Here is an 18,120-nt window from a genome sequence, read left to right as displayed (position 1 = left end):
GTGGTACCAGACACTTCAGAGGACAGCTCCCGCAAACAGAGCCGACTTCACTAGGTTTCTGCGTACTGATAATGTGGTGTGCAAGAAGTATCATCTTGCAAATGTATTTTATTAGTATTATTATTAAAGACCAAATTAAAAGCTGGTATTTGAAGACAGAAGTGTTGCACTGCACAGGGCTGTTCTTGCTCCTGGGCTCACACAGCCCGGGCTGATCCCCCCAGCGCTGTTGACTCACCGTGCAGCCGTCCTCCAGCACGTTGTAGGTGAAGCGGCTGTTCCCCTCGGCTCTGATCTCCACATCGTTGGAGCCCTGCAGCAGGACGGCCTTCTTCAGGTTGCCGGCGCTCTGGTCCATGTAGGCGATGCTGTTCTTGCAGTGGTAGGTGAGGTTCTGGGAAGCCTCTGTGGACAGCAGTCTCAGGAACGTCATCTGGATGCTGGCAGTGTTGGGGGCCAGGCTGTCATCACCATAGCTGAACTGCAGGAGGAGACAGAGAGATGGTCAGGGTGGGTGATGCTCATTCCGGGCTCACATGTATTCAGAATGCTTCTAGCAGAGAGACAGGATCATGCTATGTGTGTGTGTGACCCATTCGCTCTCCAACCTTGACTGAAGCTTCAGCAAGGTGTCACGCTAGGAGCTTGTAATGTCAATGAAACAACTGTATATCTGTAATTATTGAAGGCAGTTATTTTACTAGGACCTGGGGACACCTCTGTGATTGAGACAGTTTAAGCAGCAAGTCAAACGAGGCACTTACATGGAATCCTCCATTCATGGTCTCTCCGAACCAGACGTGTTTGCGGTCCGCGCTCTTGCTGGTCCACCAGTTCTTGCGGGGGATGCTGGCTGGGTTGGGGTACACGCAGGTCTCCCCGCTCTCCATGTTGCAGAACACCTTGATGGCATCGACCGCGCAGCCCTGGTTGGGATCGATCCAGTAGTCTCCTGCAGAGCGGAGAGGGAGGGACAAGGGCTCGGAATAGGACTCCATAACAAGGAGGTTCCCTGCTAGCTTCAGTTTCACTGCACATCTACTGTACCGTAACTGCACCAAGATCCCTTATTATAACAGTAACCCCAATCTGACCGTGGTTATAGTGCTACAGGTATAGTCAGTGCAATTAAAACATAGGCTAACCACAATCTCATCCTTTCGATGAGGCGTAAAACCAAGGTCTTATTGTAAGTGACTCTGCAGCAGCAGCAGTTGTGATGCATAGTTCACGGCCTAGTCTCTTTGGATAAAAGCGTCTGCTAAAATCACTGATTAATGTTAACGATTATAGTGAGAAGCGAGATTCACTCAAGGGGTTGGATTTCCAGTAGGAACTTCACAGGCAATAGCACTGACAGTGCAGACAGCAATGTGATTGGGAGAGCGTTTCTCACCGCTCTTCCAGTCGGGGTGGCACAGTTTCAGGTCTCTGCAGGTACGGGCTGGGTTCTTCTTGGAGCCCTCGGGGCTGCGGATGTTTTCGATCTGGTTGTTGAGGGATTTGAGGGTGGCGTCGACCTCGGCGTCGTGCTGCCTCAGGGAGCTGGAGGCCTCGTCGGCCCGCATGTACCTCATGGGATCCGGGGCTTTCTCAGGAGCGGCAAGCCCGGCGAAGGCGGACATGTCGATTCCGGGGCCGGGAGGACCAGGTGGGCCAGGGGGTCCGGCATTACCAGGGGGACCCTGCAGGGGAGAAGGGGGAAGAGACGTCAGGAAAGCAGGGGGGCACACCTCCTGTTGTAAGAGACACTGTGAATAGGACTTTCTTGTACAAGAGTTTTATAGAGGGGTACTTACAGCTGGGCCAACTTCTCCAGAACGACCACGAGGACCAGGTGGGCCAATAGGACCTGGCTGGCCGTTAGAACCGTCCTTACCATGGGGACCGACGGGGCCGGGTGGGCCCTAGAGAAGGGGGCAAAAACAAAAGGTTAATCGCCGGAGGCTTATCTGGGTCTAAGAGCCCGGTACACCAGTATGGGTAGTGGAACAGAGAGCCCAGTCCACGTGTGGCGTGTGTGCGTGTGAACCAAGGACATCATTGCAGAGCTTGCTTGACGAGGTTTGCTGTTTTACTGTTTAATGCCCTGTTCCTGATGCTTGTTTTTTTCCTTCGGTGAAAGACTGGGTTGTGCTGAGATTGCTTACTGCAGTTACATCCTCTCGCCTACCATTTCACCCGTTTAACATGTGTTGTATTTATGTGTGTTGTGCATTACACCTTGCCCCTATCTCAGCTTGCCCATCAATACGACGTCAATTGGGAACGCGCAGGTCGGTACTCACTCTTGCACCAGTTGGGCCAGCAGGACCAGCAGCACCTTGGTCTCCAGCAGTACCCTACGAAGAGAGGCAGAGAGAGAGACAGAGAGAGACGGGGGAGGGGGGGTCACTCACAGCAGGCAGTGGAGCATGACGATACCTGAATGTTTCAGAAGCACGCCCTGCGGACGGCAGCGAAAGGGGGTGACTTACTGGAGGTCCGGGAAGACCCTGCAGGCCAGTGAAGCCACGGTGACCCTTCTGTCCTCTCTCTCCAGTCTCTCCGGCCTCACCCTTGTCTCCACGGGGTCCTTGGGGTCCCTGAGGCAAAGACACACACTCCCGTCAGCTCACAAAGTGGTACAGTATTCTTATACAGAGCTAGATACCACAGACAGATGGATCTCTGTCTAGGAAGGTGACACTTACAGCCATTCCTCTAGCGCCAGCGGGGCCAGGAGGTCCAGCAGGTCCTTGTGCGCCCTGGAGTAAAGGAAAGAGAACCGGTTACAAAATCCTCTGCTGTAGTTTTCAATGCACAGCGTATGACATCCTGTGCCACAGCGATGGCGTGGTTAAGGGTGGCACTCACAGACTCTCCTCTGTCTCCTTGTTTGCCAGTTGGGCCAACGGGTCCGGGGGATCCTGGGGCGCCAGGGGCACCGGGAGCACCAGCTGGGCCTGTCTGACCACGGTCACCCTGTAGGGGGAGACAAAGCACACCGTCAAGACCCCTGCAGACCACACCCACCCAGCCCTGTGCACTGCACACAGGCAACCTCGCTAAAAACTACAAACCATTAAAAATCAGGATTGTATTTTAATTGAGTTACTGTAATGCAGGCATTATCATCCCAATGTCCTTGTACTAGTGTCTGTGATCTATGCCTGTGGAGTGTCCAGCAAGTTAAACCATGGTCTCTAGCTGCAGTTAGGGCAGATCTCCCCCACACCCCAAGCTGGGAAGCTCACCTTGATGCCAGCGGAACCATCTCTACCTGGAGGACCATCCGATCCAGGGTTGCCCTGTAAGGAGAAAAGGGGCAACATTAGAAATATTACACCACAGAGTATGCAAATCTATTTTGAAATAAGCAGTGCGTGCATTTGGTATACAGCTACAATCAGACTTTATGTCTTTATGTCTGTAACTACAGTCAGACAGTATACAACTACAGTCAGAGTATTTGTAACTACAGTCAGATAGTATACAACTACAGTCAGAGTATTTGTAACTACAGTCAGACAGTATACAACTACAGTCAGACAGTGTACAGCTACAGTCAGAGTATTTGTAACTACAGTCAGACAGTATACAACTACAGTCAGAGTATTTGTAGCTACAGTCAGACAGTGTACAGCTACAGTCAGAGTATTTGTAACTACAGTCAGACAGTATACAGCTACAGTCAGAGTATTTGTAACTACAGTCAGACAGTGTACAACTACAGTCAGACAGTGTACAGCTACAGTCAGAGTATTTGTAACTACAGTCAGACAGTGTACAACTACAGTCAGACAGTGTACAGCTACAGTCAGAGTATTTGTAACTACAGTCAGAGTATTTGTAACTACAGTCAGAGTATTTGTAACTACAGTCAGACACCGTGTGTGCGATTGAAGTTAGTATTTCTGACGCTACAGTTTGTATGTTTGTAGCTACAGCCAGACAACGTACAACTTCAGTCAGTGTGTGATTGAAGCTACAGTCGGACGCAGTGTACAGCTACAGTCAGAGTAAACAGTCAAAGTATACAGCTGCAGTTAGACACAGTGTGCGCGATTGAAGCTACAGTCAGACAATGTATGTGTGTAGCAACAGTCAGAGTATATGTTTGTAGCTACAGTCAGGCTTTTAGAGAGAGGGTTTTCGACTGAAGCTACCGTCAGAGTATACAGCTACACGCAGTGTATGTTTACTCCTGCTGTACATTCAGAGTAAACAGTCAAAGCAAAGACAATGTGTTTTTGTAGCAACAGTTAGTACAGAGCTACAGCCAGACAGTGTATGTTTACAGCTACAGTGAGACACAGTGTGTGCGATTCAAGCTCCAGACAGACACTGTGTGTTTGTAGCTATTCAGGCAGACCCAGTGTGTGTGTTGGTAGCTACAGTCAGACAACATATTTTCATTGTTACAGTCAGTCATGGTGTTACTATGCAGCTACAGTCAGGACATGCATTTTCGTAGCTACACTCAAAATATATTTTTGCAAGTACAGAAGTTAGACTGTTCAGTTTTACGGAGCTACAGTCAGACAGTGTAATGTTCATAGTTACAGTCAGACAGTGTAATGTTCATAGCTACAGTCAGACAGTGTAATGTTCATAGCTACAGTCAGACAGTGTAATGTTCATAGCTACAGTCAGACAGTGTAATGTTCATAGCTACAGTCAGACACTGTAATGTTCATAGCTACAGTCAGACAGTGTAATGTTCATAGCTACAGTCAGACACTGTAATGTTCATAGCTACAGTCAGACAGTGTAATGTTCATAGCTACAGTCAGACAGTGTAATGTTCATAGCTACAGTCAAGCCATGCATTCCCACTCAGACAGATGTATTTTGTATAGTATTACTGCACATTTCTGTAACTACAGTCAGCAGCAGCATATCTCTACTGTACTACAGTGCCGCTGCAGTCTCAGACAGAGCACAGTGTGTCGAAGCGGCCGGGGTCTCTGTACTCACCTCTCTGCCAGGTTCTCCGGAAGGTCCAGACAGACCTGGGGGTCCGACAGGTCCAGGGGGTCCCCGGTCTCCAGCACCACCAGGAGCTCCTTGTTTGCCAGGTTCACCCTAAGATATCAGAGAGGAGCATGTTATACACATGTGCACCTGGCCTAGCCTAGCTGACACACAGCTTCTCATCGGTGGATGGGAGTCCTAACGCCACAGTTTTACAGCTGGTCAGAAGCGAGTGTGTTTTCCACTAAGGCTGAGCTTGGATTTGATTATTCATCTGCACACTCTTATAGATTTTTATACAAACCCTTTTATTGTGCAGTTTACACATTATAAAATAAGCTTACCCTCTATAATGTAAAAACTCGCCAGAGCTGCTGTTCCTGAGATAGAAAACGCCAAGTCCTTATGCATACTGTCATATCAAAGTCATCTTCTTCACGCGGTCAATTAATGGAATAACTGGACTGCTGTGGCAGTACAGATGTACGTTATGTGTGAGCTAACTGGAGGCCAAACATGGACTGCTCTAGAGGACTATTATTATTGTGGTGGTGGTTGTTGTGGTCAGGTTGTGGTGCTGTCCCTGTACTGTGGGTGTGATGTTGCTCCTACACCCCACTGGGTTTCGGGATACTCACAGATGGGCCGGGAAGTCCGGGGAAGCCTCTCTCACCACGCTGTCCGGGAAGACCAACAATACCACGATTGCCAGCCAGACCCTGAGGACCGGAGGGGCCATCGGGACCCTGCACAGGAGAGACACAGAGAGAGAGTGGTCAGGTACAGACCGGGGCTGGGGCAGTGCAAGAGGACAGGGGGGTTGTTTTGGGGGGTACTCACAGGGGGACCATCCTCGCCAGGCTCGCCCTTCTCTCCAGGGGGTCCAGCGGCACCCTGCAGACCAGCATCTCCAGCACGACCGGGGGGACCCGCGTCGCCACGCACGCCCTTGGGGCCATCTTTACCAGCAGATCCAGCAGGACCAGCGGGTCCGGGGTTACCCTGCGGTGGGGGAGAGGAACCAGAGACATGAGGACCTGCCATTGAACCACAGCCTTGGAACATGCTTAAACCCACTGAGCTACGCCTTTACAAACCAGGACTAGGATATGCGTATAATACACAAGTCCCTGTGCACAAGTCTCCAAGTCTATCAGCTCTATTTAGATAGTACCATATGACAGGTATGCTTGCTTTCAAATGTCAGGTCAACACTGTACAGTATAAATCATCCTACCATCCCAATCCCCAGTTTTAGAATGGGGACAGAGTGGCTAAACCAACTCCACTCTGAGTCTATAATGTGTATTCTGCTTGGTGTCCCTATCTCTTCTCTCTCTCAAGGAGAGCTGTGTGGTATTTTCTTTCTACTCATTTGTAGGCCATTCTGGTTTGCGTCCAAAGGGACTGAACCCTGAAATGACTGAGCTGTACCCCGTTCGAACCCGGATCAGAAATGTTTTCTTACGTTGGGGCCGGGAGGACCAACTCTGCCAGCAGCACCAGGGAAACCAGTTGCACCCTATAGTGGGAACGAGAGGAAACAGACACTGTTAGAGAACGTACAGCTACTTACCGTATCTGTTTAAAAAGCAACTATTTGTACTGAAATATTAAGAGTTACAATTCCGCTCACAGTCTGCCAAGCTGTAGCAGGTCCACAGCTCTGTCCTTGGTCCTGAAACCGCTTACGGTAGCATTGAGCTACCATGCTGCTTCAGAACGGTGCTGCAACAATTCTCACTTAACTAAGAGCTAGATTCCTTTTTAGAGCAGTCCACAAAGAGACCAGCCCCTCTCCAAACGGCTGCATGTGGACTGATGCATCACATTCTTGAGATCATATTCATTACCAGCGCACAACCACCCATAAAGATAGATCTTGCAAGCGGCTTGCTGATCTGCAGCTGCAGACATCTCAAATGTATTTTTTACTACAAGAGTGGAAGTATTTTCAGCTAGCTATTGTGTGCATCATTTCTTTATAAAATACTTACAGGAGGTCCCTGGGCACCACGGGCACCTTTAGGTCCGGACACGCCAGTTGGGCCCTAAACAGAACAGAACAGAACAGGTAAGACCACTGATTCGGTTACAGCAATAGTCCTGAACAGGGAGATCCCTTGACGTCACATTGCAGTTTGCTACTGTACTGTTACACAGCCCTCAGCGCCCACTCCAGTGTGAAACCACGGCTCTCCTTTAAGACCGCATGGCACTCTGTGCTTGTGCGAGGGTCTTGAGCTCTTACCTGTGGGCCAGGAGCTCCAGAAGGACCCTGTGGGCCGGGGGCACCTGCATCTCCCTTCTGTCCACCTTCTCCTTGCTCTCCTTTAGCACCAGGCTGACCATCAGCACCCTGCAGGGGGGAAAGAGAGACAGAGCTGAGCCATCCACTCCAACCTTCCAGGCAAGATAATAACAGTAAACTGCTTATAGGCAGTATCGTCTATTTGAGCTAGATGATAATGTTACTTGACGTTCTGCTTGCTACCCGTAAACATCATTGCATCAAGTGCATCACTCTCATAGTACAGAGCCAAGCCTGGTACAGGAAATGCTATTTAATTTCTTTTTATCTGGGACTCTAACTGAATGCAAATCTGGTATTTATGAATGTTATCTGCAGAGTCAAAGATAACTGAAGGGTTTTGACAAGGCTGCCTTGACTACATGAGAAGACTTGATTCCGGCTGTCTTCAGTTTTTAAAAGACTGAACCTTAAGTGTGTTTCACAGAAAGATACTTACAGGGGGACCAGCAAATCCAGCAGGGCCAGGGGGACCATTCTCACCACGGTCACCCTAAAGGAGAAAGGGAAGAGGTCATACTCAAGACTCAGGCTTTCCCACAACTGCAAGGCCTTGGACTTTCAGTAAAAAAAAAAGAAGATCTAGAAAAGTTAGCTTCCCAAACAACGACTGTAAATGTTATTCTATTATTTTAAGCGAATTGAACTTAAATCGAAAACAGCACCGTGCTGCAACCTACAGCATCAGTTCCATCCCCTGTTCATCAGCTTATTCCAGGCTTGAGGTTCTACTCGAGTCTCAGGATTTGCTTCAGGAACCAGGGAGTCACTAGGCCAATGCGTAGTCTTTTTTTTTTTTTAAAAGAAGTATCTTGAAATGTAGACAAAAACACTTCTTTTTTTTTTGTAAATACATTGTACCGGTTGTATAAAAACAGACAGTAAATCTTACAGGAGCACCGCGGGTTCCAGCAGCTCCGGGAGGACCAGAGGGACCAGATTCACCCTGGAGGAGGAGGAGAAGAAGAAGCAGCAGGTCAGCATGTATTATATACTCATCACTCTGTGCAACAGCAGCTTGTGGAGAGGGGCTGTCATTGGCTGATAGAGCTGTCAAGGTTGACATGTGGATGCAAGCATCACCCTGCACATTGTCATTAAGGACAAGGACGAAACCCCTGGAGGGAGGAGTGGGGCTGTTAGCCCTTCAGCTTGGACCAGTGGTCATGAAGAGGGCAATCGTGGCACAGCAGACTACCAGGCACTGTTACAAGTAAGGGTGTGAGTGAGTGGGTGTGGGCAGTGGGAGTTATGTGTACTGTGGGTGTGAATATTTATCATACCACACTAGCTGCTCAGTTTCTAATATTTTGTTTGGGCATGCACTATTAGGGGCTGTGCTGCTGGTATCAAATGATTTATCAAGGACTACGAGATGTATGTATATCTATCTATCTCTATGTATATATAATGCTGTGACGCTTCTCGTGCCCCCCCCTTGGATTGCTATGGGGGGCACGCCCGCCCTCTGTTGAGAACCACTAGCTAAATGGGATGGATTAGCTACTACAACACTTCATATTAGCTGCTCATGTATAGTTTACTTTGAGTTGTTGGGATCACAAGTTTTTGAAGATTCTTCTGATCAATGTGAATTAAAGATTGCTAAATGACAAGCTTGGTGTCTTCTCACCCAAACTATGCTGTTTTAATAACAGTCAGAATTGTTATAATAGTGGAAAACACTAGTGGAGGCTTTGAGTAAATTGTTGATGCTCGTTGATCGATATATACTGCAACTCCTCAATGTGTCTAAGACTTTTGCACAGCAGTGTATGTATGTATATATATATATATATATATATATATTTATTGCTGGATTTCTGTTTCTGTTCTTACCTTCTCGCCATTAGGACCAGCTGGGCCGGGGGGACCAATTGGACCGGTCAGACCCTGAGAGAGGGAGAGAAACTCGGTGAGCGATCAGTTCAATAGCACTGGGTATGAAAGTGCAGCGTCGGCCTGCATTGTCAGCAGGCGGATACTCACTCGTGAACCATCTTTACCGGAAGCTCCCTCGGGTCCCTTCTCACCAACGTCACCCTGTCAGAGAGAGAGAGGAGCAAAGCAAGGGTTAACACCGAACAGAGCCCAGCCAGGTCACCTTGCACAGAACTACTAACAACGACTCATTCGTTAACTCCTGTTGTTATTATTACGCTGTCCACGTGGGGGCGCTGTCGTGCCAGTACATGGGGGTCTTACTGCCATTATAATTTTGCTTTGTTTTGTGAACTTCTTTTTGTGCTGCTGTTTGGTTTTGGGATAAAACGTATGAGTTCCCGGGCTGTGTTAGCGGGCACGCTGGTTGCTGATAATGCCCCCATAGCGGGTATCAGGTGTGCCTGGGGTACTCACTCTGTCACCCTTGGCGCCGGCAATCCCAGAAGCGCCTCTCTCACCGGGCATTCCCTGCAGGCCGGGGGGTCCCTGGGCTCCTAGTGCACCAGATGGGCCGGTCGCACCCTGCAGACAAGAACACAGAGGGCATTGCAACAAGTTTTACAATACTGCTCAGACACTGAGAGGACATCAATCCCTTTGAGCTGAAGACTTTTAAATGACATATAACAGTATGGAATAATAATAATAATAATAATAATAATAATAATAATAATAATAATAATAATAATAATGAGAAGTTGAAGGAGATGGAGAAGAATGCCTCCATCAGCTAGGTGATCTATCAGAGTGGCTCTCCCAGTCCAGTTTGTAGGGGTGTTTGTTGAATGCCACTGCATGGCGAAGGAGATGGGGACAGGGGGTACCCACCTTGGGACCGTCAGTTCCAGGAGTTCCTGGCAAACCTCGGGGTCCCTGAAGACCCTGAGCACCTGGAGATCCACGCTCGCCAGGGAAACCACGCTCACCCTGCCCAGGAGAGAGAAGGGGAGAGGGGGTTAGTCAGGAGCAATGCTGGTGTGTATGCACATGTAGGAGTCACTTATGATACTGAAGCTGGAAACATTTGTCTTATTTTAATTCACTGTCCCTTCACTTACAATAGTCCCCCGCCATAGCACACAGTGCCATCTGATGGACGTGTGGTGTAACTGCGGTTTCTTAGAATGTTTTTTTTTAACTCAATGTTTCCTTATACTTGGGTAACAAGCAAACCCCCTGCTTAAGGTAAGGTTTAAGCACAGCCCCATTCTCATGGCATGCCTGCTGCTTTTTTTATAAAGAGCCTCTAGTGCATTATAAAGTGTCTGTAGAAGCTTGTATCTCGAGAGGCTCTGGTACAGTTCCCAGCACATGGACTGGCTGCGTATTAAAGGAGATGTCTTTTGCTCTCAGTGGAAGCTGCTGGCTATGGCGTGTGATGGGGAGTGAATGAGGAGGCAGGAGGCTCGGAGGAAACTCACTCTGGGACCAGCTCTGCCTGCAGCACCAGCTTCTCCGGGAACACCCTGGAGAGAGAGAGAGAGCGAGAGAGAGAGAGAGAGAGAGAGAGAGAGAGAGAGAGAGAGAGAGAGAGAGAGGTCCAGTTTAATACAGGTACTGCACTGTGTCACCGACTGCAGTCTCAGGAATCAGGAACCTACAAACTCTACAAATATCCAATGCAATATTAAAACAGCAAAGGGTTTTTTTCTGTTTTTTTTTTAATTCTGCACTGTTGTCCTCAAATACATGGAAAAATAAGAACTAATCTTATTAAAACATATGATAGTGGTCCAATAAAATGCATCAGATGCTAGCTACACTGTTAAGCTTTAGTAGGCTTCAGATCCAGATGTGTCTCGATCAACCCTATCCCTAGATATATCTCTCTATATTAACCACTATGTGAGCGAGGCTGGGCTGGCTCTTCAGCTGCTCCAGGGCTGGTCACTCACCTGGTCACCTGGCTTGCCACCTTCACCTGGGGGGCCGGGAGGTCCGGGCAGACCCTGCAATCAGACAGGAGAGGAAAAGGCTTCCATCAGTTTGGGTGCAGGACAAAGAGTGTGTTAAAATACACCACTGAGTGCAATTAAAGGATATCTGGTTATTAAAACACTCACCTGGAATCCGGAAGGACCTGGGGGACCTTGCTCTCCTCTCTCGCCAGCTGGGCCCTAATGAGAGAAAAGGGACATGGATTCACATGACCTTCACCGTCATCACTGTAGAGCAGCATTAGTGTGAGCACAATCTAGTGGACAGGGCTGGAATTGCTCCCACAATTGTCAGTCCAATGCACTATATCATTTAAAATACGATGACTGTCATCGTAAATTCAGTTTAGTTTATTTGACAAAACTGTATAAACAAGTAATGGTTAATTATTTCATAGGTGTTTTTTTTTAAATAATTGAACATAGAACAATATGGAATGAAACATCTTAGTTTCACAACAGGTCTGGCATATTAAAACATATTATTATATATTACAGTTCAGTTCAACTGCTCAATGCATGGGCGCTTTTCAAATGCATCTTTATCAGAAACAGGTCCCATATTTAAACTGACTCACTGCTGTTCTGCACTGGCTTGAAACCCTCTTAAATATCAAAAGACGACACCGGTTCTCACACGTGGGATTTCGATGACCTCTTTCTCGTTGCCCTTGTAATAAAATGACTGTGTAATGAAATCTGCAGAGTGAGGAGGATACTTACAGACGGGCCTGGGGGTCCTGCAGCTCCGGTCTCACCATCTTTACCAGACAGACCCTGCGTGCAAGAAGACAAAGATCCGTGAGTCCTGGGCAAGAGACGAGAGCAAAGGAGACACGGCCCTGTTCACCACTGAGCCTCTCCTCCCTCCCTCGCTAGCTAGGGTTCACAGGGAGTAGTACCAGTGTGCACTGTCATCACAGACTCCTTCAACAGCCACAGCTGAATACGAAGCATTACAGACTGCAGTAGTGACGTGCTGGCTGTGAGCAAGTGTAAGCAGATATGGAAGGCCCTGATGAGTTTGCTAGCTGCAGTCGCTCCTGTTCTAATGTCTGGAAGTTTGTAGTAAAAACATGGTATTTTTGCAGTTTTTACCATGCCTTATGCATTTCCCATAGCGTACCATGTTTATTAATATGCTTTACCATACCTCGCTATTCTTTACAATGATTGCCTATGCTTTACCATGCTAGGATTCAATGCACTTGGCTATGGTTAGTTTTTAGAAGGGATGCTTTCTCTCATGGCACAGTATGGAATGTGCCTCTTCATTAGCTTTCTGCTTTCTTCTCATCTCGCAGTGTCAGGGCTTTTCAATCCTCAGCTAGTTTCGCAGCTCACTGTTTTTTCACATAGTGAACAGTGCCCCCCGGTGTTTGCACAGGGTAATGTGCGCTCTGAATGCGCAGTCTTCGTGTAAAAACAGGTTAATGACTTACTCTTAGACCTGGAGGGCCAACCAATCCCTTCTCGCCAGCCTTTCCGGGCTCACCCTGGACAGAAACAGAAAGGACACAGAGAGGAGTTAAACCACATCGTTTCAACAAAGCTTACAAGCAGTTTTGTTTTATTAATCTGTTGCAATACTATCAGTACAGTATTAACAATCTTCAGCACAGGTGGGTCGAAGTGGCACACTTACGTTGGCTCCTTTAGGTCCGGGGAATCCCATAACACCAGGCTGACCGCGGGCACCCTGGGGGCCGGGGGGTCCTGGTCTACCATCCTCACCAGCGGCACCCTATAGGCGGGCAGGGAGAGAGCGAGAGAGAGATCAGAACACAATCACAATCAAGCAGAGATATATATAGATGTGTGTCTGTCTCTGTCTGTGTGTTCATGGCACTGCGCATTTAAGTGTGAGTAAGCTGGCTCTCACCACTCAGAGATGGCTGGCTCCCTATCCTGCAGCTTTATAAACCCCCAATACAGGTTTACTGTAGCTCAGTTTTGCTTGCTGATTCTTAGGGGTGAATTCATGGTATCTTTTACATTAAGAGGATTAGTGTGTATTCATGTTGTTTTGACTCCTAGAGTAGGCATGCACGTAAATGCATTTCCATGTTAGTTTTTGACTAATCTAACAGGTGTATATGTTTACATATCTCGTATGTCCATTAGAAAGAGAATACTTACAGATGGACCACCTTTGCCTTGAGGACCAGCATCACCAGGGCGACCAGTAAGACCCTACAGGCAGAGCACAGAGAAAAAGAGGTTAGCAAGCTGCAGTCCAAGGGATCCATTGCTTTGGCTTGACTGGTGAGGTCTGGATCATCTCCCACGCCATCCGGATCTCAACTAGCTAAACCCGCCCCAGCCATCAGCCACCCAATTCACTGCAGAGACACCGGTAAAGGAGGAATCGGAGAGGACTTCTGAATCCAGCTTCCAATAGGACCTTGTTTGTTTTACGTCTCATCTGAAGGACGGAGCACAAGGAGGTGAAGTGACTTGCTCAGGGTCACACACACAGTGAGTTAGTGGCTGAGCTGCGATTTGAACCTCCTGGTATCAAGCCCCTTTCTTTAACCACCGGACCACCAAGTATACAGGTGGGTACTTACTCTGGCACCGGGCAGGCCAGGCTCTCCGGGGCGGCCGGGATCACCGTTGGCACCTTTGGGACCGCCAACACCGGGCTGACCACGCTCGCCAGGGGCACCCTGTGAGAGAGAGGGAGGGAGGGAGAGGGAGAGAGGGAGTCAGTCACTGCACACACCAGGCTCTGCGGCACATTGGTTCTGATCAGCTCTCATCATCCTGATGCACTCTGTGTGCAGAATGAGAGCTTTCTGTTAGGATAGAGACACATTCTCCAAGTACGTACCACAAAGGGTAAGGATATGTACATAAAAAAAGAATTATATTTTATGATAAATTGTACATTGTCATCCCCTCTTACGTATTTATAATTGCTGATTTAAATTATTATTGTTCAACATGACCACCACCTGGTGGTCACATGCTGTAACTGCGTCTTAGGGATGTATTCTAGAGTAGCGCACATGCCACCCGGTGGCCAAGGGTTGTAATTGCACTTTATAGTATTTCCAATAAGAAAGTTTGGGTGCAATCCTGGATTAGAAATGTTCTACAAGTTGCCATGGCGACACTTACCTTGGGACCTGCAAGACCATCTTGACCTGGGAAACCACGGTTACCGGGAGCACCCTAGCAACAAGGATAGAGAGAGATTAGCATTGGTAAACCAACATAAAACTCTAACAGGGAGGACTCTGTTCTGTTTTATACAGATTCTCAATTAGGATCAAGTGTTTGAAGTTGATATGAGAGAATGATACAGTATTGTAGTCTAGTGAAAAACCAGGGGCTTGGCTTTTAAGCTGTAGTTCTCAATAGATATTACTGAGTTTAAAGCTATAGTTCCAGCTGGCAGTGCAGCCCAGTTTAGCTGTGCTCTGAAGCCTGTGTTCCAGCTGGGAGTTCAGCTCAGTTTAGCTGTGCTCTGAAGCCTGTGTTCCAGCTGGGAGTCCAGCTCAGTTTAGCTGTGCTCTGAAGCCTGTGTTCCAGCTGGGAGTCCAGCTCAGTTTAGCTGTGCTCTGAAGCCTGTGTTCCAGCTGGGAGTCCAGCTCAGTTTAGCTGTGCTCTGAATCCTGTGTTCCAGCTGGGAGTCCAGCTCAGTTTAGCTGTGCTCTGAATCCTGTGTTCCAGCTGGGAGTCCAGCTCAGTTTAGCTGTGCTCTGAATCCTGTGTTCCTAGCTCTGGTTCTGGTGTCAGTGTTCAGTTTAACTCACTCTCTCTCCGGGGGGTCCGAGTGGGCCAGCAGCGCCAGGCTCTCCTCGGGCGCCTCTCTTTCCTTCCTCTCCAGCCGGGCCGGGGGCACCTTGAGGACCAGCAGGGCCCTGTGTGGGGCGTCCAGAACAAAGCCTGATTAGTCACAAACAAACACAACCACCACCCGACGCCAACATCCTGTTAATTAAATTCTAGGTGTAATAGAGATCCGGTCAGGGATCTCTTAATTTCCCATTTAATTGTTTTGCTTGCACGATTAATTCTAACTGGATTTCAATGTAGTGCACAGCACCACCGTGTGGTCAATCGCTGTAAACTTGGCTTCTCAGAATTTGGGAGTGTCATGTTCTTTAAACGAGATCTAGTCGGCGCTTCTTTATCGGGACGCCTCAGGAGAAGTAAAAATACCCCGAATAAGCGGCTGTCCCAATTTTTTTTTTTTTTTTTAATGCTAAATAAAATTAAATCGCTGTTTTTTATTTTTACATGAAATGAAAACTGATGAAACATCTTATCACAAGGTGAGACACCTGCGATGTTGACAAGCCAACTTTCTTTGCAACAGCAGCCTGAGAAACCACAGGAGACTCCTTCTTCTTCAAGAGATCAACATGGTTTAAGTAATTTAGGCAAGTCACAGTGTAATCACGTACTCCCTGCACTGCTCTACGCGAACCTGTCTTGCTCTGAAAAGCGATCTCTGTTCATCATTTGAAAATACTATATCCCAATTAAACGAAGTGACGTCCCAATTAGACAACATAAATAGCATGGGGAAGAACCGTCTCCCATTTAAGCAGAAACCCTGATTATCATGATACTGATTAGGCGGCACCAACTGTGCTTAGAAACACATGACCCCCACCTTGTGGCTACATATTGAAATTGCATCATTTCTGCTGAATTATTTCTTGGGGAGGGGATGTGAAATCTTATGTTTCTTCTCAATCCACCCAGCCCTTCCGAGGAGACAGTAAAAGGAGTGCAGGTGTACTTACGTGCTCGCCTTTGGGACCATGTTCACCCTTGAATCCTGGAATACCGGGGTCACCCTGCGAGAGAGAGAGAGGGAGAGAGAGAGAGAGAGAGAGAGAGAGAGAGAGAGAGAGAGAGAGAGAGAGAGAGAGAGAGAGAGACGGGTGTTACCATGGAGCTCCACACCAGAGTTCTGAAGTGACCCTGTTTCTATGTGACCATTTCCTCTGATGCATCTAGAAGATGAAGGGTTCAGCTGTGTGATACACCGAAGCAATTGGAGGATAATGCCGGCGTACTTGGATCTGTATTTCAATGTATAACCTTCCTGTGATTCTTTATGAAAAGATCCCATGTTGCGGGTGCAGCTGTTACATCTGCTTCTCTCTTCTGTTCAGTACATCTACTCTCTTATCTATTTAGTTTATAAGAGTATTGCATGTCTTCAGTGGCGCAACACAGTGGAGTGCAATGACAAGCAATCAGTCCCGAGTGAGAATAGTTCAGAGGGGGCTCTGGCACAGTTTTGGGGGGTTACCTACCTGTTGACCTTTTGGCCCGAGAGGCCCAGTTGCACCCTGAGGTCCTGGGGGTCCACGTGGACCAGGGAAGCCGGGAGCACCAGCAATACCAGGAGCACCCTATAGAGGGAAGCAGAGACACAATTATTCACCAGTCACAATCTCTTTCACAGTTCCAGTCCTGGCCTGAAGGTGGCAGCACACGCCACTGCTGATACAGCCTTTGCCTACGGTTGCTAATTCCCTGGAAGGTATGACTTGCCTGGACACATCCAGCCCAGGCAGCTGCTGCTCCCCTGTTTAAGAGTCAGGGAGCCACTTATTCAGATTCCCAGAGCGAATGCAATCGCTTATGGCGGATTGGATTTCTTAAATTCCTTTGTGTTGCACTGGCTGGGACCTTTTTCATTACTTTCTTCCAAAGCCATTGTGATTTAAAATTACAGCTACCTTTGATTACAGCTAAAATTACTGCTACCTTTTTTTCTCACAATTTTAAACAAACGCTTCTTGATCTACCCCTTTCTACTCTGCACTGGCCTTGCCTGAACCTCAGCACCATGTTACTGGATCCTCAGCTAATGCATTATTGCACTGCTGTGTCACTGTAGACAGAACTTGCTGTAACCCTAAATTGTTGCTATTTCATATTGTATTCTATTAGTAGTATTGCAACTCAATAGGTCCTATTGCAAGTGACTCTGCAGCAGCTGTTGTTGATGCACAGTTCACCCCCTGGTCTCTGTAAGTCGCTAAATGACTCATTAATAATACTTACAGCTGAACCTTTAGCTCCGGGGATCCCATCAGTACCGGGGTTACCCTAAAGAGGGAAGAGAGACACACAGAGTCAGAGGAAAAGCCGGAACGTCACAGCGATGAAGATGCAGATATCTTGTCCTTTAAGAGACTCACAGAAGCGCCGGAGGGGCCCGGAGAGCCGGGGGTACCAGACTCGCCTCTTGGGCCCTGAGCTCCCTCGGGACCACGTGCACCTGTGGGACCAGCTTCACCCTGCAGGGGGCGAGAGAGAAAGAGAGAGAGAGAGACACACGCAGGGGGTTAGTCATCACTTCATTCATCCAGGCACAGAAGCAGGAGCATGCAGGCTCGGATCACACACTGTGGTGTTCGCTGGCAATGAGGCGCTGTCAGCGGTCCAGAGGAAAAGGGATTAGGTGCTGCTGTTGTTCAAGATCGCCTCCAGTGCCTGGCTAGTGTCTCTGCTTGTTGAATTAAGTATAATAGTAAATCATCTGTTGTTAAATTAAGTAGAACAGTCAAGCCTACATTCATCAAGTCATCAGGTTAAATTAGGCACCGCTTGTATTATTTTCATTTCTCATTGTATTTTTAAGCCAATTAATTAACTGGACTTATTCAGTAACACCTGTTTTATGCCATGGAAACCAATTCAATTCTGATTAATAGCCATACATATTTCCTCAGACACTTATACATGTGAGAGGCTGGGCATGTGGTTAGGAAGGGGCTGTCCCAAAAGTGCAGTACTTTCAGCCAAGTGTATAATTGGCCCCAGACCTGCAATAAGGGATCGGTGCCAATACACTCAGCAACTCATCTAAATATTATGATTCTGTAGGTCACGCCCACTCTGAAGTCATAACATGGCCAGCCAATCAGAGCCCACGGGAAAGGTCATTGCCTCAACTTGGGGCAGACTGCCTATAAAAGTATGTGAATGGAATTCCTT

At 47.8% G+C, this 18,120-nt stretch overlaps 1 protein-coding gene across 2 annotated transcripts in view; it reads right to left on the bottom strand.

Moving 5' to 3' along the window:
- The window catches only part of LOC117962559 (collagen alpha-1(II) chain), a 33,189-nt gene that overhangs the window by 1,877 nt on the left and 13,192 nt on the right, over window positions 1-18,120 (bottom strand). For both annotated transcript variants that reach the window (XM_059013367.1, XM_059013368.1), the window contains 35 exons: window positions 17,322-17,420; window positions 17,185-17,229; window positions 16,428-16,526; window positions 15,909-15,962; window positions 14,910-15,017; window positions 14,272-14,325; window positions 13,719-13,817; window positions 13,288-13,341; window positions 12,794-12,892; window positions 12,591-12,644; window positions 11,872-11,925; window positions 11,275-11,328; window positions 11,107-11,160; window positions 10,633-10,677; window positions 10,040-10,138; window positions 9,626-9,733; window positions 9,257-9,310; window positions 9,107-9,160; window positions 8,160-8,213; window positions 7,707-7,760; window positions 7,208-7,315; window positions 6,954-7,007; window positions 6,425-6,478; window positions 5,797-5,958; window positions 5,595-5,702; window positions 4,960-5,067; window positions 3,237-3,290; window positions 2,857-2,964; window positions 2,694-2,747; window positions 2,478-2,585; window positions 2,289-2,342; window positions 1,800-1,907; window positions 1,397-1,685; window positions 765-952; window positions 239-481 (listed from right to left, as the gene is read on the bottom strand). In XM_059013367.1, the coding sequence (XP_058869350.1) occupies window positions 239-481; window positions 765-952; window positions 1,397-1,685; window positions 1,800-1,907; window positions 2,289-2,342; window positions 2,478-2,585; window positions 2,694-2,747; window positions 2,857-2,964; window positions 3,237-3,290; window positions 4,960-5,067; window positions 5,595-5,702; window positions 5,797-5,958; window positions 6,425-6,478; window positions 6,954-7,007; window positions 7,208-7,315; window positions 7,707-7,760; window positions 8,160-8,213; window positions 9,107-9,160; window positions 9,257-9,310; window positions 9,626-9,733; window positions 10,040-10,138; window positions 10,633-10,677; window positions 11,107-11,160; window positions 11,275-11,328; window positions 11,872-11,925; window positions 12,591-12,644; window positions 12,794-12,892; window positions 13,288-13,341; window positions 13,719-13,817; window positions 14,272-14,325; window positions 14,910-15,017; window positions 15,909-15,962; window positions 16,428-16,526; window positions 17,185-17,229; window positions 17,322-17,420 (3,195 nt within the window). The remainder of the gene's footprint in view (window positions 1-238; window positions 482-764; window positions 953-1,396; window positions 1,686-1,799; window positions 1,908-2,288; window positions 2,343-2,477; window positions 2,586-2,693; window positions 2,748-2,856; window positions 2,965-3,236; window positions 3,291-4,959; window positions 5,068-5,594; window positions 5,703-5,796; window positions 5,959-6,424; window positions 6,479-6,953; window positions 7,008-7,207; window positions 7,316-7,706; window positions 7,761-8,159; window positions 8,214-9,106; window positions 9,161-9,256; window positions 9,311-9,625; window positions 9,734-10,039; window positions 10,139-10,632; window positions 10,678-11,106; window positions 11,161-11,274; window positions 11,329-11,871; window positions 11,926-12,590; window positions 12,645-12,793; window positions 12,893-13,287; window positions 13,342-13,718; window positions 13,818-14,271; window positions 14,326-14,909; window positions 15,018-15,908; window positions 15,963-16,427; window positions 16,527-17,184; window positions 17,230-17,321; window positions 17,421-18,120) is intronic.

Source organism: Acipenser ruthenus, chromosome 45, assembly GCF_902713425.1.
Source record: "Acipenser ruthenus chromosome 45, fAciRut3.2 maternal haplotype, whole genome shotgun sequence".
Lineage (NCBI taxonomy): Eukaryota > Metazoa > Chordata > Actinopteri > Acipenseriformes > Acipenseridae > Acipenser > Acipenser ruthenus.
This window is presented reverse-complemented; position numbering and strand designations above follow the sequence as displayed.